Here is a 20,811-nt window from a genome sequence, read left to right as displayed (position 1 = left end):
ACCAGGGCTAACACTTGTGCTAACCTGAGCCTTTATACAGCAAATTTCTTTTTTTTTTTTTTTTTGTTTACATTTGTTCCCTCCCTGGTTTATTTCTTCAGAGGCTCTCTATGTCACCTGCAAGCTGCAGAACTGCACCGAGGCCAACAAGGGCAAACCGTTCCCTGGCTACATCGACCCCAATTCCCTTGTGGTGCAGGACGAGTATGTGTTTGTCCAGGTGGGTAATAAACAGAGCTGAAACAGTGAGGGGAATAGAGCCCTGACCCCCGATGAATAAGGGGCAGCAGAGACCGCCGGATGCTGCCGAAAACACCATCGCAAAGATTGGATTCATGAGCAGATGGAGAAATGGATGGAATAGGGTTTTATTTTATTATTTTTATGGTGAACTTTTTAGGTTTACTTAGGTTTCCTGAATTCTGGGCAAAATAATTTGCAGTGGTTATATATATATTTATATATATATATATATATATATATACACACACACATTTAAATAAGTATTAAAGTAAGAAATTTAACAAAAAAGTAATGCAAAATATGGCTCTGCAAATATATAATGGCTTCCCCTACAGTTATAGAGTGTAATTCACTTTTAGTGTCCTGAAACCAAGGGGGGATCGGTATAGATGATACATAGTGCAGTTTCTGCAGTGCTGAGCCCAGTGTCAGCTCTGTTCTCCTCATTACAGCTCAGTGGAGCATCACAATGATTTTAAAGCTGTAATTTTAAAGTAAAAAAATAGGGGGTTCCTTTAAATGCAAAAAAAAAATGCAATTTGCCCAGTGCATTTTTTTTTCAACCTTTTGAAAATGACTGTATCCTCTAACAACATCCATTTCCCAAACACATGTATATATGGCTTTATTTCTGTTGTAATAAAGGTCCTAAAAAGCATATGTAGATTTATTGTAGCTTTATGAGTTTTACCAGAGATGTTTATGTAATATTTCACACATTACACTGCATTGTATTTAATGAACAGGGCGATATATGCTCACTTATTATTAAAAATGAACTGCTCACAGAGCTCTTTAATCATGGAACAGTGCCACTGTCTGCCACAAATTATATGATAACAGTGCAGCATCGTCCTGTTGGCCACTTCTACTCCCAGGTGTAGACCTCTGTGTTCTTTTCTGCACCTTTCACCCTATCTAGCTATAAAGCACATACAGTATTGGGCTAAATTGGCAAAGCAATGCAATGTGACAAAGTGACTGAGCAATTTCGAGCTGATAAATTGTTTCTAGCACCTGTGCAGCTAGCGCTAGCAACATTTAAGGCAATGTCGCCCGCACCCGTTGCTAAATTGTCACCTGGTCTAAACGTGGCCTTTATTTTCCCCCCCTTTCTGTTTGTGGCGGTCTCCATTACCCGAGGTGTCAACGGGTGGCCGGCCAATCTACTACGTGTCATCGAGGCGAGACCTGTTCACACCCATGAAGCTGCCCAAGTACACTCTTCCAAAGGTACCGTACCTCTTTCTGGATGGCAACAAGCTAAAATGGTAACAGAGTAAATATACATCACTTTTTCAACCTTTCCCATTCACCACATTACTAGATGACTGAGATGAGCCAAAGACTTCTGCTCTTTTGAGCAAATTAAAAGTGTTTCCTTACAGATTTAGCACATCCTTATCAACAGGAGTATGGCTGTCACTGAAAAGACAGTAAAACTCTTTGCGCAAGATTCTTAACCTATTCACTGCTTTGGGAGTTTCTACCAAATGATAAAATGTAAAGTTACATTCAATGATAAAGTATTCTGCTCCAGACTTCAAGGAGGCAGAGCCCTAAATATCGACATGTCCCACCTAGAAACTGCCTACCGTGCCGACTGCCCGCTATAGGTCAGAACAGCGGTGAATCATACCTTTAAGGGATGTGCATACGCTGGTAGTAGTGCATTATTAATTCAAGCTAAAAAACACAGTCCCTCTCATCTCAGTGCTGGCTCTCTTTGTCTCATATGACAATTAACTATGTTTTATTCAATCAGGCCCCTGCCCCCCAGGTTCCTTCAAGCTCTTTCCAGCGAAGGCCTCACAGTCTGAGGTAGATGAAATCTGCAAATTGTCAGCGTGCATTTGCGTTACTAGTCAGGGCTGACGAGCTCAATTTAAAGCTAATAAGAATATTAGCCTCACCCCAGTGGAGAGGGGGTGGGCAGAAATGTGGCCCAATAGTGATTTTTAATCTGATTCAGTGCAGTGGGTGGGTATCGTCCCGGCTCTCCAGCCATTCCCTTCACTCCAGGCCAGCACATTCATATTCACCCCCTACTCGATTGCAGGGGAAAATATCGCAGAAGAATATTAGAAATTAAATAAATAATTAATTCTTCTTCATTTTGCTGAAGATACCAGCAAATAACATGTGTAAAAAGTTTACCTCAAAAACTAGCAAAGAAAAACATTTTGGAAGTTTTTTTTGTTATTTTTTGGAAAATGAATCATGAACAATTGAATTGCTTTGTTGTCCATTAATGAACCAGCTTACGCTCCATAGAATGGGTCCTCCACATTGGGGCAGCCATCTTTAAAATGGGTTTAGTACAGATACTTCCTGGCCAGTTTAATGAAGGTTTCACAATGTAAAGAAGAATGATCAGTAGTAAGTAATAATAATGGTAACGTGTTATATTTACCCGTACGTTAAATATTTGTTTTCTGGTGGTAGCTATATATATTAATTCCTTATTTATCTACCATTACTATATCTCATATCAGCTGAAACATCAGATCCCACACTCATTTCCTTATAGAACTGTGCAAAATTCCATGTCACAAGTCGAATGAAATCAACACAATTTTAAAAGCTACAATTATAATAAAACAAGGTACAAGTACATTCCCAAACTAAAGGTAAAAAAATGAACCCTCGAGGGTCATACAGTTCTTAGAGTTCAGAGCTTTATCCAAGCAGGGATCGAGATTCCTCAGAGTGGGCAAATACATCACTACAGTAATTGCCCTCAGGATTCAGGTCTTCAGGATATATATATATGATATGATATGAGTCACGTTCTGAGTAACTTTTAATGTATGGATAAATACAACTTGTTCCCATAACATTAGCATGTTTTTATCTACTTATTACCCATCTGTAAAGCAAAGTAGAAGTGTGGAATCTTTTTGCATGGTCACAGATTTCCCCTTTAAAGTAGTAGCTACAGGTTAACAGCTGCTAAAAATGAATTAAAGCTTCAGCTTTCAGTTAATATCATGTAAAAGACAACGTTCAAATTGTTAGACACAAAGTCCTTAATGGAACTGGCTCGTAACTCACTCCATCCCCTGCTCTTAAACTCACTTATGAATAGTAAGTGAACCACAAGGGGCACTATTTCTCACATTGCTCCCAATGGAGTGTGACTGTGCTTCCCATCATTGTTTGAAAGACAATGGCTGATAGGTGCATTTTGGTTACTACTTTAAACGTGAAAGTTTTTAGACACCCTTTCTGTGTGAACAAATCCTAGGGTGATTATTAATCTGATTCATCACCGCAGGGTGGAATCGTCTCAGCTCTCGAGCCATAGACTTCACTCCAGGCTACCACATTTATATTCACCCCTACTTGATTGCTAACTGGAGTCCCAAGCCCTCACCCCTCATCTGATATATGTAGATTCAGTGAGAGTAAAATAAATAAATAATTAATTAAATGGGACAAAGGTGTTTTGTGTGTGTTCTGAAACATTGAGACACACTAAAGTTGCACATTGGAGTTTGACCTACTTTGCCTGGTTTTTGTGATATTTCCAAGTGGAGCTTTCATCAAGTTGAGATTGTTTAAAGCCGTAAATCAACCTGTCAGCCCCTCTGGAAATATTTTGTTAACGGAGCGTCGTGGCATTTGATCAAGGGACTTAGACATTGCCCTGTTTCCTTTATAATGGCTTGGTATTAATAGACATAATTCCTGTCAACACTTTGCCTTCATCATAATTAACAGAAAAGACGTCTGCTTTTGGCTTACTGCTTTAATATGCAGGTGTGTATCCAGCTCAGTTTGCCGTCAGTACTCCTGAAAGTTTCACAATGTGCCAGGTATTAGAACCTAATTTAGTGTCAGCCTCTAAAATAGCATATGACCTTAAAACGTCTAGTTTTATTATTGTCTTTTTACTGTAGTTGTGTTAAATCTGCATTCCTGTTTCAATGTGATTTAATTATATCGCTATTTGGGCAAGTAATTGTATTTTCATTCAGTTGTTACGGTGAATTTTAGGACAATGCGCTAATCTAAAGATTTTGAATTCAACTGCACTGAGGTTCTGTTCATTCATTCATTCATTCATAGACTGAAACTGCTTATCCAGATCAGGGTCGCGGTAGGTCCGGAGCCTACCCTGAATCACTGGGTGCAAGGCAGGAACACACCCTGGAGGAAGGAAACCCACGCAGACACAGGAAGAACACACCACACTCCTCACAGACAGTCACCCGAAGAAAACGCACGCAGACACAGGGAGAACACACCACACTCCTCACAGACAGTCACACGGAGGAAACCCACGCAGACACAGGGAGAACACACCACACTCCTCACAGACAGTCACCCGGAGGAAACCCACGCAGACACAGTGAGAACACACCATACTCCTCACAGACAGTCACCCGGAGCAAACCCACGCAGACACAGGAAGAACACACCACACTCCTCACAGACAGTCACCCAGAGGAAACCCATGCAGACACAGGGAGAACACACCACACTCCTCACAGACAGTCACCCAGAGGAAACCCACGCAGACACAGGGAGAACACACCACACTCCTCACAGACAATCTCCTGGAGGAAACCCACACAGACACAGGGAGAACACACCACACTCCTCACAGACAGTCACCCGGAGGAAACCCACAAAAGTAATGAAATTGGGGCTTTGGAGCAGCTGCGTATGAAAAGATCAAGCTCAATGAAAGGTGTCAATTAAAAAGACCCCCAGTACTGAATAATACTGAAATCTGTATTTATTATGATATAATATTGCTTTTAAAAACTATACCCCTGCATTTTCACCACCAGGACCTGCATGTTATCAGTACTGATGAGAACCGGGTGGTGGCAGCGGTGCAGGAGTGGAACCAGAATGACACCTATAACCTGTACGTGTCTGAGTCTGGAGGTGTCTTCTACACCCTCGCTTTGGAGAACGTTGTGAGCAGCATGGGACCTGAGGGCAATGTCATGATCGACCTGTATGAGGTGAGTTTGTGAGAAAACAAATCCCTCTATCTTTGAAAGGGTAACTTTACATGAACATAATTTGTATGAAAGTTAATAGAACATGATTTAATTCCAAGTGCCATTTCCAGGCCATTTGTACTGGTTTGTTTATAATGGCATTTTCACACAATATTAAGAACTATTAAGTCTTTTTTTTCTCCAACTTATGTAAGAAATTGGAAAACAACAAAAAGTAGATGTACAAGGTTCTGTTTGGATAGCGATGATTTATCTACATAGTTCTGCTCCTTATGGTGATGTAATATAATACGGGAAGTGATTATAGTGATTACTGTTTAAGTTTCATGGCTGAAAGTCTGGATTGAGTAGATTTTGAGCTGTACTCTGTGTGTATTATAATTGGGCTCTTAAAAGCATCTCAGTCTATGCGGGAGAGCAGTGTAAAGACCAATCTGAGCACACACGTATTGTTCTAATCATACATTCCTACAAGACTGATTGCCTCGTTCTTTACTCTCGTGTGGTGCTTACTTTGATCCGTTCTGTCATATCGAATGGAATCTCACATCACAATAATGGAAAAAATATGACATGACTTCCTGCTTGATGTTGAAAACTATGGTGTTTGGTCGTGTTCAGATTTGAGTGACGCAGGTGTACCTTTGGAAAGCGATCATTTGTATTCAGTACCAGTCTGGAAAAATAATTTTGAATCTGTTTTATTTATTCGTTTGCATTATTAGTTTCTCAAACAAATGAATTGGAAGCATTCCCCATCAGTTTCCCCATCAAAACAACTATTTCTATTTTGTTTTTTTCTTCCCCCCCAGAGCCCAGGTGCTTTTTTTAGATGAATTATTCAAACCGATTGACCTTTTCTGTATTTAGCTCTGATCAGTGTTTCTGAACATGTGGTTCTGCTGAACAAGTTTTATTCTGTGCTGCTTGAGAGTGGAGCACCTTTAGCTAAAACAGTGCCAAAGGAGTGCTGCTCCTTCACACAGGCTTTGTGAAAAATAAATAAAAATACAGGGATAGAAAGCGCTGACACAGTCTGGCAGTACAGAGCCAGCGGTGTAAACTTGGAATAGACTTCGCCTCCTCTCTGGAACAACTTGTGTCTCCGGAACATTCTTTTGTCTTTTATTTGAATACTTCGGCATTTCCCCCCCCCCCCACTCTCCAATTTAGTCATTGCCAATTCTGCCAAATCTCCCTGACTCCTCTAATAACAGTTCTACGCAGCAGGGAGGGTAAAGGCTCAGACATATTTTCTCTAAGAAAAGTGAAGCCATTCAGAGCATCTTTTCAAACTGCCATTAATGCAGGCTCCTTTGGCAGAACATTAACTGTCCAGTTCTGTTAGTCCATCCGTTAGGTCACTGATGAATGTAGGATTACTGGGAGTCACACTCACAATCTTCCAAAGAGACGTCCAAAACTTAGACTGCAGCACTGCTGTTGATTTTTCCCTGTTTTTCAAAAATGAAAGTGGTGTTTATCAAATCACATTTTTGTGAATTCCCATTATCTCCCCAGGAATGAATCCTTCACTTATTCTCCACTCACATTCCTCCTCCTTAGAACACGGGTTGGTATAATATCTACTTATTTCTCCTGAGTGATATTTGACTTTGAAGTCAAATGAACAAAATGGTGGTCAGTCAGGCTTTGGTCACACTTTCCCAGTGGCATATTTTGAGTCTTGACTTGTGGTTTTCAATGTACCTAGAAGACTGCATTGAGATTACTTACACTTCTCGACATGCCAAATTCTTTACGTTATTTGGAATATTAGGGAGTCACCTCAGTGAACAGCAGTGTGCAGAATTTGCCTGGGAGATGCGACAGCAGCCTATCCACTACTATACACTCACCACACAACAGCTGTTTGGTAGAGAGGCAACAAAACCAGGCCTGAGAGTCACTCCAGATCGTGCAGACTGTCACAGGGCATGTCACTCACACAGCCCACAACCCAACGTTTTTTGGCATTGTGGGTTATTCAACTATTTAACTCATGTCTAGGTATTTTTAAGAGTTTGTATCTAATGAAAGAGATTTAAAAATATTATAGTGTGTGAAAAAAATATCCACTTGAAACAAACAAAGTGATCCACCAGAGGAATAGGAGAAATACAGGGTGGGCCATTTATATGGATACACCTTAATAAAATGGGAATGGTTGGTGATATTAACTTCCTGTTTGTGGCACATTAGTATATGGGAGGGGGGAAACTTTTCAAGATGGGTGGTGATCATGGAGGCCATTTTGAAGTCGGCCATTTTGGATCCAACTTTTGTTTTGTTTTTGTCTGTGCTAGCATTTCTCCTGTGGTGTTGCTATCAGTGTGTGAAGAGTGGGAGAAGAGGGTTGCATTGACAATCCAACACAATGGGCAGCACTTTGAACACATTTTAAAAGTGGTCAGAAACTTGTAAATAACTTATGAAGGAATAAAGTTACGTTAAAAACAAGCACACCATTGTTTTTCTTGTGAAATCCCCAATAGGTTTGATGTGTCACATGACCATCTTCTCATTGAAAAACAAAAGTTGGATCCAAAATGTCCGACTTCAAAATGGCCACCATGGTCACCACCCTTCTTGAAAAGTTTCCCCCCTCCCATATACTAATGAGCCACAAACAGGAAGTTAATATCACCAACCATTCCCATTTTATTAAGGTGTATCCATATAAATGGCCCACCCTGCACAATGAGAAATATAACGCTGACGACATTTACAATGCATTCCCTTAGTAAGATGTCATTTTATCCAGTGGCATGGTAACTATACATATGCTGCAGGCGTGGAAAGTAAAGATCTGGTTGGGGAAAAAGGCTGGAGAAATGTTTTAATTCAATGTGTTGACAGCATATAAAGGCAGGCGAAGATGCATTCCAGCATATGCTGCTGGTGGTCAGGCTATCGTCCAATCAAATAATTAAACTGTTGATGATAGCGTCCCAGTGCCCACCTGTAAACTGGCATTTGGCCTGAGGAGAGGCTGAGGAATCCAGTGGCTTGATTGAGGTCGCCACCCTGGTGTCGCGTATGCTAAAAAATCTCTGCCGCCAGCCAGATTGAAGTACTCCTCAATTATTGAACAGAGGGAGAGAGAGCCAGAGAGAGAGAGAGCGCTGATCGGAAGCACTTTCTCGCATTTCCCTGCTTCTGCTTGGCCCTGAGGACCACTCCTATCAGTATGTGCTGAACACGGGTGTGGATTATTCCATCTGTGCTTTCTCCACTGATGGAGCTACTGAATGCTATCATATAAGATGTGGCCTAATTTTATGTTAATATTGTTATTTCAGATGGAAACTTCATGGAAGTGGTGACTCACTCACACAATCACATACTCGCATTTAGTAATATCACCACAGGGGGTGCTGTTTCTCACATACCAAAGGATGGGCTATTGGGCTTCACGTAAATGACCCCTTAGTTTAGAAGTATATTTAGTACATCCTTTTGATGTAGTTGCACTCCACTGTTTGGGGAAGGCTTTACGCTAGATGCTGGAACATGCCGTGAGCACTTGATGCCTTTCAGTCAAAGGAACGTTAATAAGATCAGGAGCCGATTTTGAATGATTATTTCTGAGTCACAAAAGCCACTCCATCTCGTCCCAAAGGTATTGGGTGGTACCTCGGAAATCACAATTCTACTGCTCCACAGGCCAGTGATGCAGAGCTACATACACTTTTGATTGATATTTGACCTTCAGCATTGTGACTTCTGTGGCTTCTGTGCAGCTGTTTTCTGTTACAAACCATGTTTCCAGATGAGTTTGGATTTTTCAAAATGCCAACAAAAACCAAGAATCTGTGATTTGTTAATTATCTTGAAGCTTTATTTAACTGACAAAAGCAGACAGAAAAAAATAAAGATATCTAATGTTGTCACCGCAGAACAAAATGTCCTCTGCATTTAACCCTTCCAGATATGTCCTCCTCCCTTAATCCATAGCTGCAAAACAAACAAACTAAAAAAAAAAAAGAGTGAAGATTTAATACAAGTTCAGTTTAAGCAGCTGAATATAAATAGTACCAAAGCAGCATCCACCAAAGAAAACGTTGCTCATCATTTTGATGCCAAGTTTTGAAAGTATTATCAAACAGTTAAAGAATATTTCTCAGTTCACAATGGCAAAGTAGTTAAGTGTTTCACCGATCAACGTGTGTCCTGTCGTGGAAAGATCCAGGAAGTCTGGGGAAATCTCAGTCAATGTTGGGAAAGGACAGAAAGCACTGTTGAATGTTTGTGATTTTAAACCCCCTCTTGACAAACCATCACGTTTCTCTGATAAATATAGCCTCACGAGTCCAGGAGTCCTTTGGGAAAGTTTGTCACTAAACAAAGTATGCTTCTGCATCAAGAAATTCAATTTGCAAGTCTATTACACAAGGAGGAAGCTGTACATTAATGATATGCAGAAATGCTGCCAGATTCTCTGGGCCTGAGCTCATATCACATGGTCCCAAACACAGTGGAAACATGTGTTGTGACCAGATGAGAGCACGGTTCAGTTGTCCACACACATAACTACATATATTTTGGGGCTTAATTTTATATTCTTTCTTCAAGAAACTACTAGAACTTATCTGACCAACCTCACTTTGAACAAATACTATTTTATAATATTATTATCACAATCCGCTGGACTCAGTTTTGTAAAAGCTACAGTACCTATCAAATTTGGACAGACCCACACAGGGAGGTTTGCCTTGGTTTTGGGCCATTTTTCACGTGTTGTGAATGTACAGTACAGGTCAAAGTTTGGACATCTCCCTCTTTCAATGGTTTTTCTTTGTTTTTTTATTGTTTTCTATGTTGTAAATGAATGTGGAAGGCATTAAATTTATAAAGGAACACATATAGAATTATGTAGTAAACAAAAGTGTTAAAGAAACCAGAACATGTTTTATACTTTAGACTCTCCACAGTAGCCCCCTGTTGCTTTAATGACAGCTTCACACACTCTCTCCGTTCTCGCAGTCGGCTTCATGAGGTCGTCACCTGCAACAGTTTTCAGTGAACAGCTGTGACCTCGTCGAGAGTTAATTTGTAGAACCGCTTGCCTTCTTAATGTGTTTGAGATCATAGCTTGTGTTGTGCAGAGGTAGGGGCTGGTACACAGTTCTATTCCACCAATCGCTAATGAGAACATGTGTCCAAACTTTTGATTGGTACTGTATTAAAAAAAAAATAAAAAATAAATAAAGCAATGCCCAGATGAATGAGATGCTCTGGAGCTCAAAGTCACCATGGACACTGCCAAGTGTTGGGACACTGCCCCTCAGCATTGGACTGTGGAGACCTTCTGATGGATCACCATCTCATACCAGACCACCCTCTAGGTGCAGGAAAGCACAGCTCTTGTTGTTAGTGTGCAGCAGTTTGAGTACATTGATAAAAACTGAAGGGGCAATCAGCCATTATACTGACACCTAGTGGCCTGGATGTGTCAGAGAATCAGAGAGAATTTACCCCCAGGTAGGTGACCCACTATGTGGAGCATAAAGGTCACCCATGGACTCCACAGGAGTTTGAATCTTCGTCCCATGGAAGTATAGAAATATAGAAAATGATAAAATAACAACACATTCCTGCTTTCTGCTTCTGAGGGGAAACTGACTTATTGTCTCTTTAACACAGAAGCAGTGTGTGGTTTCTCAAGCACTTTTTTTTTCTTTCTTTTGTTTGTTTTAATCTGTCACTGCCCTTTTGTTCTTTGGCTTCCTAGGTGGCGGGAATCAAAGGGATGTTTCTGGCCAACAAGAAACTGGACGACCAAGTGAAGACGTACATCACGTACAATAAAGGGAGAGACTGGAGGCTGCTGCAGGCACCCTCTAGTGACCTCCAGGGGAATAACATCCACTGCATATTGGTGAGTGAGCGAGATGGACAGAGAAATAATGGATTAGAGAGAGGGAGAATGAAAGATGAGGGGAGATAGAAAGTGATAATAAGAGCATGGAGGAGAGCACTTGTCAAATGCCGCCTGTCTGAAAGACGTCTAATACAGTGTGAGCTGAGCATCAGAAAGAGCAGTGCTCATCAGAGCTGAATGTGATGGAGCAATGCCTGCGATAAAAGGTCAGGTGATGGACAGTAATGAGTTGAGCAGTCACACCACTGCTGTTTGCCTCTCAATCATTATCGCATGCGTTTCATTTGTATACTACAAGAAAGGAAACATGTACTCTGTGTCCAAACGTTTCTTTCATCCGGTATTTCTGGAATCGATATGCCATTCCCACTTTGCTGCACTGATTGCTTCTATTATTGTGGCAAATGCCGTTCACCAGCTCTCGGAACACTGCTACGAGGGTTTGACTGCATTCTGCTTTGAAAATCGGATAGGTCAGGTACCGATGGTGGATGATTTTGAAGGTATTGGATGGTTCCACTGCTCTAGAGCCCAGTTCAAGGGTTTTTTAACTCTAGCCAGAACCTGGTTTTCACTGAGATACAAACAGTGTGCATCCATCCAGTGGGGGAACATTTGAGTTAGTTTATTATATGGTGTCCTTACATATGTGTCCACATTTAGAGTATTCTATTATTCAAAAAGAGTCAATATTTGGTGAGGATTGGGGCAGATGGAATGAGCACAGCTTGGAAAGTCCAGTAAAATGAACAAAAAATATATGTTTATTGCTGTTTTCTAGGAAGCACCTTTGGCTGATTGAAATACAATTAGACAACATGCGTTACGAAGTGTGCAATACCCGGACCGTGTTTATTTGACCTGGGTAAACATTACTAACGGCGGCGTGTTGCTGCAACAAAGTAGCTCTCATCCAGTCCACTCCACGGCTGCGTGAAAAATAATTACCCTTTGATAAATTTGACTAATTAATGCTCTCACATCCGGCCTCGCCTTCAGCCCCCATTATAGAGTTATTTGTCAGAAAATGTCAAAGTTTTAATAAACCCCCCTAAACAGGACGCACAACATGTGCTTACTATTGGCATTTGCAGAGTTATAATGAGAATTGTGCCGCTAAAGGTTACTCCAATCAAAATTAATGTTGGGACACAAGCGGTGGGGAGCTGGTAGTGATATGGGATTTGTAATTAGGGGCTTTATTCTGGCCCAAGCACACTGCCCATAGGGTGACAGATTAGCTGAAGCTGCTTAACAGGACTTTCCTATTGATTTAGACATTGTAAGTGGAGAAAAAATGCAATCTGTAATAGCAATGTAGTTTCACATTTCACAGACACGCAAGTACCAATTGTGTTCATGATCACAGCTGGAATTGCAAGAGCGCAGTTTGTGTATTACCTTCAGTTTTATTCATGTTGTTATACAAGGTAGCTTGATAATTACTATGTAAGTACATGTATTTACACATTTAATAAACAAGCTGTATATAAGAAGATTATAATGTTAATAGAATAGAATATAATGTTAATTTATTTCATTAATTCAATTCAAAAAGGGAAGCTCGTAGTGTATAGATTCATTACAAACAGAGTGATCTATTTCAAGTATTTATTTCTTTTAATGTTGATGATTATGGCTTACAGCCAATGAAAACCCAAAAGTCATTATCTCAGAAAATTAGAATATTATATATTTTAATACAGAAATGTTGTTCTACTGAAAAGTATGTACAGTATATGCACTCAATACTTGTTTGGGGCTCCTTTTGGATTAATTACTGCATCAATGCGGCGTGGCGTGGAGGTGATCAGCCTGTGGCACTGCTGAGGTGTTATGGAAGCTCAGATTGCTTTGATAGTGGCCCTCAGCTCGTCTGCATTGTTGGGTCTGGTGTCTTCCTCTTGACAATACTCCATACATTCTCTATGGGGTTTAGGTCAGGAGAGTTTGCTTGAAGGTCATGCGCAGTGATACTGTGGTTATTAAACCAGGTATTGGTGCTTTTGTCAGTGTGGACATGTGCCAAGTCCTGCTGGAAAATAAAGGAAGCATCTCCATAAAGTTTGTCAGCAGAGGGAAGCATCGAGGGCTCTAAAGTTTCCTGGTAGACGGCTGCTCTGATTTGGACTTGATATAACACCAACACCAGCAGATGACACGGCTCACCAAACCATCACCTATTGTGGAAACTTCACTCAAACAACTTGGACTGTGTGCCTCCAGACTCCTTTTTCTCCTTGGCCCAGGAAGGACGCTTCTGCTGTTTGCTCTGGGTCATGAGCGGCTTGACAAAAAGAACGCGACAGTTGTGGCCTATGTCCTGGACACGTCTGTGTGTGGTGGCTCTTGAAGCACTGACTCCAGTCCACTCCTTGTGAATCTCCCCCACATTTTTGAATGGCCTCTTTTTGACAATCCTTTGAAGGCTATGGTTCCCCTGTAGCTTCTGCACTATTTTCTACCACACGTTTTCCATTAATATGCTTGGATACAGCAGAATGGTGTCAGACACTGCCTTCTGGACATCTGTCAAATCAGCAGTGTTCCCCATGATTGTGGAGCCTACTGAACCAGACTAAGGGATCATTTTAAAGGCTTAGATCAAGACTTTTGAGTTTTCATTGGCCATAATAAGCCGTAATCATCAAAATGAAAAGAAATAACTGTTTGAAATAGATAACTCTGTTTGTAATGAATCTATTTAATTAGTTCCACTTTTTAAATTGAGTGTTGTGAACTTTTTGATGATATTCTAATTTATTGAGATGCACCTGTATATTATGAAGTGGAATCTAAAATTCGATGGCAGTTGGCCATGCTTTTCCAAGATGACAGTTACTGTATATCAGTGGTGTCATCAAAATGTGCATTGGGCAAATATATATTTTTATGATGCCATACCCTACTTCTTACTGTTTTGTACAATTATAAATATTATATAATGCCACACTTAATGGATTAAGCATTAAAGTACAGCCATTATTTACAATGTGTTTTGTGTTTGTGTGTCTACTGCAGCCTTACTGCTCATTGCATTTGCACCTCCATGTGTCTGCAAACCCTTACACGTCTGGAAATATCGCCAGTAAAGATTCCGCACCTGGAATCATTGTGGCATCAGGTGAGTGGCTGTATTCTTGCTATAAGAGGGGTTCCGACCCTGGGAGGTCCCAGTGAAAGTTTCATAGGGGGTTTGTAGATGTGACAACAATGTATATTTGTACAAAAATAATATAAACAAAGATGCTGCACATGTCTGTTTTCTTGAAACTGAAAAAGGATCGTTTTATTTCTTTATACATCTGTAATTCTTCATAGATTATCCAATATGCGCTCTGTAATCAAGAGCCCTCTTTATTGGTTCTGTTTTCTTAATGGAGTTTATACACACTGTGCCGCCACAATTAAACATCCACAATGGCTGCACCTTAAAATAGCAGAATTGACGTGTTATGGCTAGTGGCTAAAAATCTTCAGGTGTGTATTGGATGTTCTGTTGTGTGAGGCATTATGGAAGATGTGGAAGGGGGTTGCAAAGTATATTTAACCCCAAAACATGGGGCACGCTGTGAAAAAAAGTGGTAGGAACTATTGTTTTACAATATTTAAGCTTTTTAGAGCGTAGTCTTGAATGGCTGACATTGAACAAATAGAAAAAGAGCAGTTAATGTGCCTCAGAGTTCAGCAGGAGGTTAATTAAACAGGAACTAGACAAAAACCGAAGCTTAGAACTGTGCACAAACACCACACAGCTCCCAGAACAAGTTAATGTGTCATCATTGTTTCATCAGGCTTAGACAGTGCGCAATAATAAAAAACTGTAGTGAAAAGGGTGATATTGTTCAGGAATGATTACTCAGTAAATCCTGAGCTGCATTTCTTCTTGTTCTTTTTCATTTTTTAAACCACAAATTAAATAGCAAAATTGATCATTGATTTTTATTTTTGATTAAATATTTAGCAGGTATTTCCATTAAAAATTCCCTTTTTTATTTTTCCTTTTCCTTCTATGCACAGTATATTACAATATTAAAGTACAAAACACAATATAATCTTTCGTCCTATGCTCATATCAGCGGTTCAGCCTAGTTACAGTGGATAAGCAGTGGCTGGATACTGCATCTTTAGGACAAGGGTTTAGCGAAACATTTGTATTTTTTAATAATCATATTATAATCATGTTCAATATAATCTTTCAGTATCAATACACAGTGCATTATGATCAAATGTAAAAGTGCTGCGGTACTGAATTTCATTATTACAGTACTGCAGTGGGTCATGTATTCCATCACAATGCCAGCCCCAGTAGCGGTGTGACATCTGCTTGGTCATGTGGTAGAGTGGAGATCTTAACTGTATTCACTGAGGTGCTTGACAGTATACAGATGTGTAACAGTGTGGAGATACGCCGTATGTTTCAGTCTTCTCTAAGCCATGCATGGGCAATATTTCTACATCAGTATGAGCTGTGGCTATATATGGAACAAAGGATGGAATATAATGTGTATGTTTTGTATGTATATGATAGATGGTTCTCCTTGAATGTTCCTTCAACTGTCAAATTATTGACAATGCTATTCCACTCAGCATTAACAAACTCAATCAAAAGGTATTGGCCTATGTCCACGACTCCAAAGACTGCAGTTCCAGGGCTCTGTGAGGAGCATGGTGTGTTCTCCCTGTGTCTGCGTGGGTTTCCTCCAGGTGACTGTCTGTGAGGAGTGTGGTGTGTTCTCCCTGTGTCTGCGTGGGTTTCCTCTGGGTGACTGTCTGTGAGGAGTGTGGTGTGTTCTCCCTGTGTCTGCGTGGGTTTCCTCCGGGTGACTGTCTGTGAGGAGTGTGGTGTGTTCTCCCTGTGTCTGCGTGGGATTCCTTCGGGTGACTGTCTGTGAGGAGTGTGGTGTGTTCTCCCTGTGTCTGCGTGGGTTTCCTCCGGGTGCTCCGGTTTCTTCCCACAGTCCCACAGACCAAAAACATGCGTTGGTAGGTGGATTGGAGACTCAAAATTGTGTGAGTGAATGTGTGAAGGACTGGCGGCCCCTCAAGGGCATGTTCCTGCCCAGTGATTCCAGGTAGGCTCCAGACCCACCGCAACCCTGAACTGGATAAGGGATACAGATAATGAATGAATATACACTGGTCTTCAAAGGTCAGGGGACAGTCTGTCAGCATTCTCTAGGACAATCTCTCTCTCTCTCTCTGGTTTTTACAACCTGAATAGGTCCAGACACTAGACAACAAAAGGAATGATATCTAATCTAGTTTTAATACCAACCCCCTCTGCTTTGTGTCTAACCTAGAACCCAACAATAAAAAGCACTGAAACTCACTGAGGTTAAGCTGAAGGATCTTCCTCTTCTTCCATTTAATGATGGACTTTAATGACAGTGTCGTGGTTGGTGATGTTCAATGGATGTGAGTTAGCAGCTCAGGATATAGACTAGAAACACGATTAGCGTGAAACTAGCATAAACAAACGGATATGCCAAGTGTCTGTCTGGAGTCGTTGGAGTGCTCTCAGCCTCATCTTCTATTGTCTTCTATTTTCCTGTGTTTTCTTACAGCTGCTTTTCTTTCCTGCTCTTAACTGTAAATGTTTATTTTATAAGATTGAAAGCACTTGTCAGATTTTATTTTTTTTATTTATTTATTTTTATGACCTCCGCAGCTGTGTGTTTTCCACAGTTTTTTTAAGACAATATTGCCTGGCGGATGAAATATAAATGTCTTGCCACGGCAACTTTCTAGATAAGTAATCCTCCGAGGGGAGTCTATTAGATATTAGCCTACTTGCTTCGCTGACGTTGCCTTGATTGATTGGATGGTTTTTCAGCCCGTCGTCATGGGGACGTTGCCTCTAACTTATTTAAAATTGCGCATAAAGTTCTGCAGAGGGAAAAAAAAAAAGTCTGCCATGAAGCGAAAGATGGGGGAACATTCCCTTTGTCAAACTTTGTCTTAAAATATTCCCATTTCTCTGACTGATTCTGAGCCATAAAACTCCAGCGTGAGCGATCTTTTTTACTCGCTGCACAGAGTTTGAAATAACTTACTCTCTAATGGCCTCACTTTTAACTACACAGCAAAGCTTTACGGACTCCCACTTTGAGAATGATGTAAACCCCTTTTGCATTTTTTAGTCAGAGCTTGTTTTTTTTCCCTTAAAATATATAGGTCCTGGGCCTCCAACATTGTTGACCCATCAATCTCATAAATTCCATCCTAACTCAAGCCACAACTTGGCATTTCTTACTTTAGATGACCACCCAGTGCTAAGCATCCCTCCGTATTTTATACGTTAAGAGACACTTTAGTGATTTCTACTGCCGGCCACAAACACGGACCCCACCAATCTTTTTTTTTTTATGTCAATTGCTGTTTTCTCTTTTAATAGGTACAGGCACTGTATATTTAACCAGATGCATATGTTCTAAATGAATGGTTCCACAACACACACTAAAAACTCCTGTCTGTTTCTCAATACATTGGTGTGCTAGGACTTACAAGTATGAGCTATTTTTCTAATTAGGCTCTATCTTTTTTTCCCACACTGATCAGTTTCTCTCAGTGCAGCCGCAAAACAACCCCCTGCAGGTGGGACTGTGACTCCATTGGCTGCAGCACTAAATGACAGACAGCCAAGTCTGGCTGCTGATTGGCTTAATAAAAATGACGGCCAATGAGAAGCACATTGTCAGTTTTGGAGCCCACAACACAGCACGGCATTGAGTGTTCAAATATGCAACGATTGACAAATCTAATCACGTCCCTCTCACAGAACAGTCAGACAGATGTGTGTCCGCTACGGTGGCCAGCAGAGTCAGAACGCAACAACATTTACAGGAGGAGGAGGGAGTGTGAGCTTGAGATCGAGCCCAATGAAGCACACACAGATCAGTAAAATAATGCTGTGATCGGCCCTGATACTGATCTTTGACATTGGATAGGGTCATCCCTACTGGCATTTTACAGACTTGAGTTGAACGTCCAGAACGACAGATCCTCTAGTTTTCTTAGTAGACGGTTAGTTAGAAGCCTAATAGCAGCATTCTTTGTTTCTCCACACAGGTTCTATAGGTGCAGAGCTAAGTAGCAGTAATGTCAGCATGTTCATCACATCAGATGCTGGGAACACATGGAGGCAGGTAAGCTTGATGCAAGTGGATGGGTTGGGGTGTGTGTGTGTGTGGGTGTGGGTGGGGGGGGGAGTCATTTCAATATTGATGCTATCTTCAAGTACATAAATCCATGTCCTTACACTCAAGCTCCGATAATCAAATGACACCTTGTGAGCAAATTGGATTGGGTGGCCCCTACTCGTTTGATGGCGGGATTTAAATTTATGGGGGGATGCTATCTAATTAAAAATGGTTGAGCGAAAGTAATTAAGACAAAATTGATGTGGTGAAAGTTAAAACTGCCTGGGTGTGACTTTTTTTTTCCCCCTCCCGACCGTCTGAAGCCTTGTCAGAAAGAATTAAGATGCTTCTGATTTATGAAATAACGTTGTTTTAAGTGCATCGGACCTACTCTCTGAGTTCTAATCTAATCAAACTGAGAGTCCACCCCAACCACCCACCCTCAGGGAGAGAAAGACACAGAGAGGGAGATCATAACTCAACTCATCAAGCGATCTCTCTGATGACTACAACACAGCTTCAGCAGGGTGTGAACAGGGGCGGGTGGGATGTGGAAAGCACATTCAGACTCCAAAGCATTAAGGGATCTAATCATTTGGTTCTATGGAGAGGACGAAATTACTTCTGCTTTTAAAGCTTTTTACAACTCTGATCATTTTAATGATTGGTTCAGATTACGGTGGGGGTTCTCAATAAGTGACACACACAAATCAAAAGAATCTGGTGCTCACTTTATAGGACCAGGAGCTACAGACACTGGGTTTGAAGTCTGTACGTACGCTGTTCTTTCATTTTTAAATTATGCGACAATCTCATTTTTCCAATGCAATCTATCCTCATTTTTTGAAAAGAAAAAATGTTGAAAGCAACGCTAGGTAATAGTTGTACATTAAAATTACAGCTTAACATCATTGTGATGATGTAGTTCCAGAGCTCTGTGAGGAGTGTGGTGTGTTCTCCCTGTGTCTGCGTGGGTTTACTCCGGGTGACTGTCTGTGAGGAGTGTGGTGTGTTCTCCCTGTGTCTGCGTGGGTTTTCTCCGGGTGACTGTCTGTGAGGAGTGTGGTGTGTTCTCTCTGTGTCTGCGTGGGTTTCCTCCGGGTGACTATCTGGGAGGAGTGTGGTGTGATATCTCTGTGTCTGCCTGGGTTTCCTCCGGGTGACTGTCTGTGAGGAGTGTGGTGTGTTCTCTCTGTGTCTGCGTGGGTTTACTCCGGGTGACTGTCTGTGAGGAGTGTGGTGTGTTCTCCCTGTGTCTGCGTGGGTTTCCTCCGGGTGACTGTCTGGGAGGAGTGTGGTGTGTTCTCTCTGTGTCTGCATGGGTTTCCTCTGGGTGACTGTCTGTGAGGAGTGTGGTGTGTCCCTTCCTGTTTCTGACAGCTGTGTGGAACTAATGAATAGACGGTTGTTCACCTTTACCTGGCGATTCTGTACTTCCATTTCATTCATACCGTTTAAGAATAGATCTATTCTCCATTCTTATGACCAGTTTTAATGTGTGTTTCAGATATTCGATGAGGAGTACAGCGTTCTCTATCTTGACCAGGGTGGTGCTCTGGTGGCCATCCGACACACGCCCCTTCCCATCAGACACCTCTGGTAACCCCCACTATAGCAACTAATATCATTTATCATCTTTTTGTGCATATGCTGCTAGGTGAGTCGATTCAATCATACAAAGATACGTGGGATGAACATGAACGGAGGACTATGAATATTCTCATTAAACTCAGTGGGCTGTGTAATGCTCTCAATAGCAGCTCCACTTGTAATGCGCTAAAGTCGTCTGAAGCAGCTTTTTCAATTACTCTAGTAGTCAGCCGTGTCCAAGAAATGCAGTTGTTTTGAATTTGTGGGACAAAATGAAGCCAAAAAAAAGGGCTTAGTGGTGCATGTGGCTCTGTTTCTCCACAGGCTGAGTTTTGATGAGGGTCGAGTGTGGAATAAATACAGTTTCACATCATCGCCACTCTTTGTGGACGGAGTTCTGGGGGAGCCAGGGGAAGAAACACTCATTATGACGTATGTATTTGCGAGAGGCAACTCTAGCCAACATTAAAATGTAAACAATAAAGTTAGAATGCATTTGTTTTGCCAGTTTTGCTCGAAAAAGCTTCCTCAACTCATAGCCGTCTACAGATGTCACTAGTCATTGGATTTACTCGACTTCTAGCCATAGTCTTATGATTAATAATAATTTACTGAAAATCATTTTATTATAATAATTATGTAAATAGTAATATGCACAATATTTTAAATGTACATTATTTATAGGCAAGATCACATTTGTTTTTCTGATTTTTTGCAAAAATGTAAGGGGTGCTTTTTGAAATCTGCTTTGGTTTTAATTCACCATCACACAAAGAAACATGATATTGATTTACAGTTCTGTGTATTGAACAGTATTTATGTTCTTCTTTTAAAGAGCTGAGAGGGAAAATGTACCAATTGAATATAATTTCTGAAGCAGTTATGAAAAGGTTTTAACTAGCAGTTGGGTAATTGGGTTGCATGCTGTTGCTGCTTCTACAGTTTCGAAGCCTCATGCTGACACCAGTGTCCC

At 41.0% G+C, this 20,811-nt stretch overlaps 1 protein-coding gene across 4 annotated transcripts in view; it reads left to right on the top strand.

The window, feature by feature from the left end:
- Positions 1-20,811, top strand: part of sorcs1 (sortilin-related VPS10 domain containing receptor 1) — a 224,631-nt gene that overhangs the window by 175,306 nt on the left and 28,514 nt on the right. For all 4 annotated transcript variants that reach the window (XR_010800404.1, XM_066661375.1, XM_066661377.1 and 1 more), the window contains exons 7-14: positions 102-220; positions 1,387-1,476; positions 5,043-5,222; positions 10,957-11,103; positions 14,128-14,230; positions 18,178-18,254; positions 19,756-19,847; positions 20,163-20,270. Coding sequence is in view for 3 of the 4 variants with exons in the window: in XM_066661375.1 (XP_066517472.1) it covers positions 102-220; positions 1,387-1,476; positions 5,043-5,222; positions 10,957-11,103; positions 14,128-14,230; positions 18,178-18,254; positions 19,756-19,847; positions 20,163-20,270 (916 nt within the window). In the remaining variant the exon portion in view is untranslated. The remainder of the gene's footprint in view (positions 1-101; positions 221-1,386; positions 1,477-5,042; positions 5,223-10,956; positions 11,104-14,127; positions 14,231-18,177; positions 18,255-19,755; positions 19,848-20,162; positions 20,271-20,811) is intronic.

Source organism: Hoplias malabaricus, chromosome 2, assembly GCF_029633855.1.
Source record: "Hoplias malabaricus isolate fHopMal1 chromosome 2, fHopMal1.hap1, whole genome shotgun sequence".
In the NCBI taxonomy this organism is placed as follows: Eukaryota; Metazoa; Chordata; class Actinopteri; order Characiformes; family Erythrinidae; genus Hoplias; species Hoplias malabaricus.
Note: the sequence above shows the minus strand (reverse complement) of the source record. Positions and strands in the feature narration are given on the sequence as shown.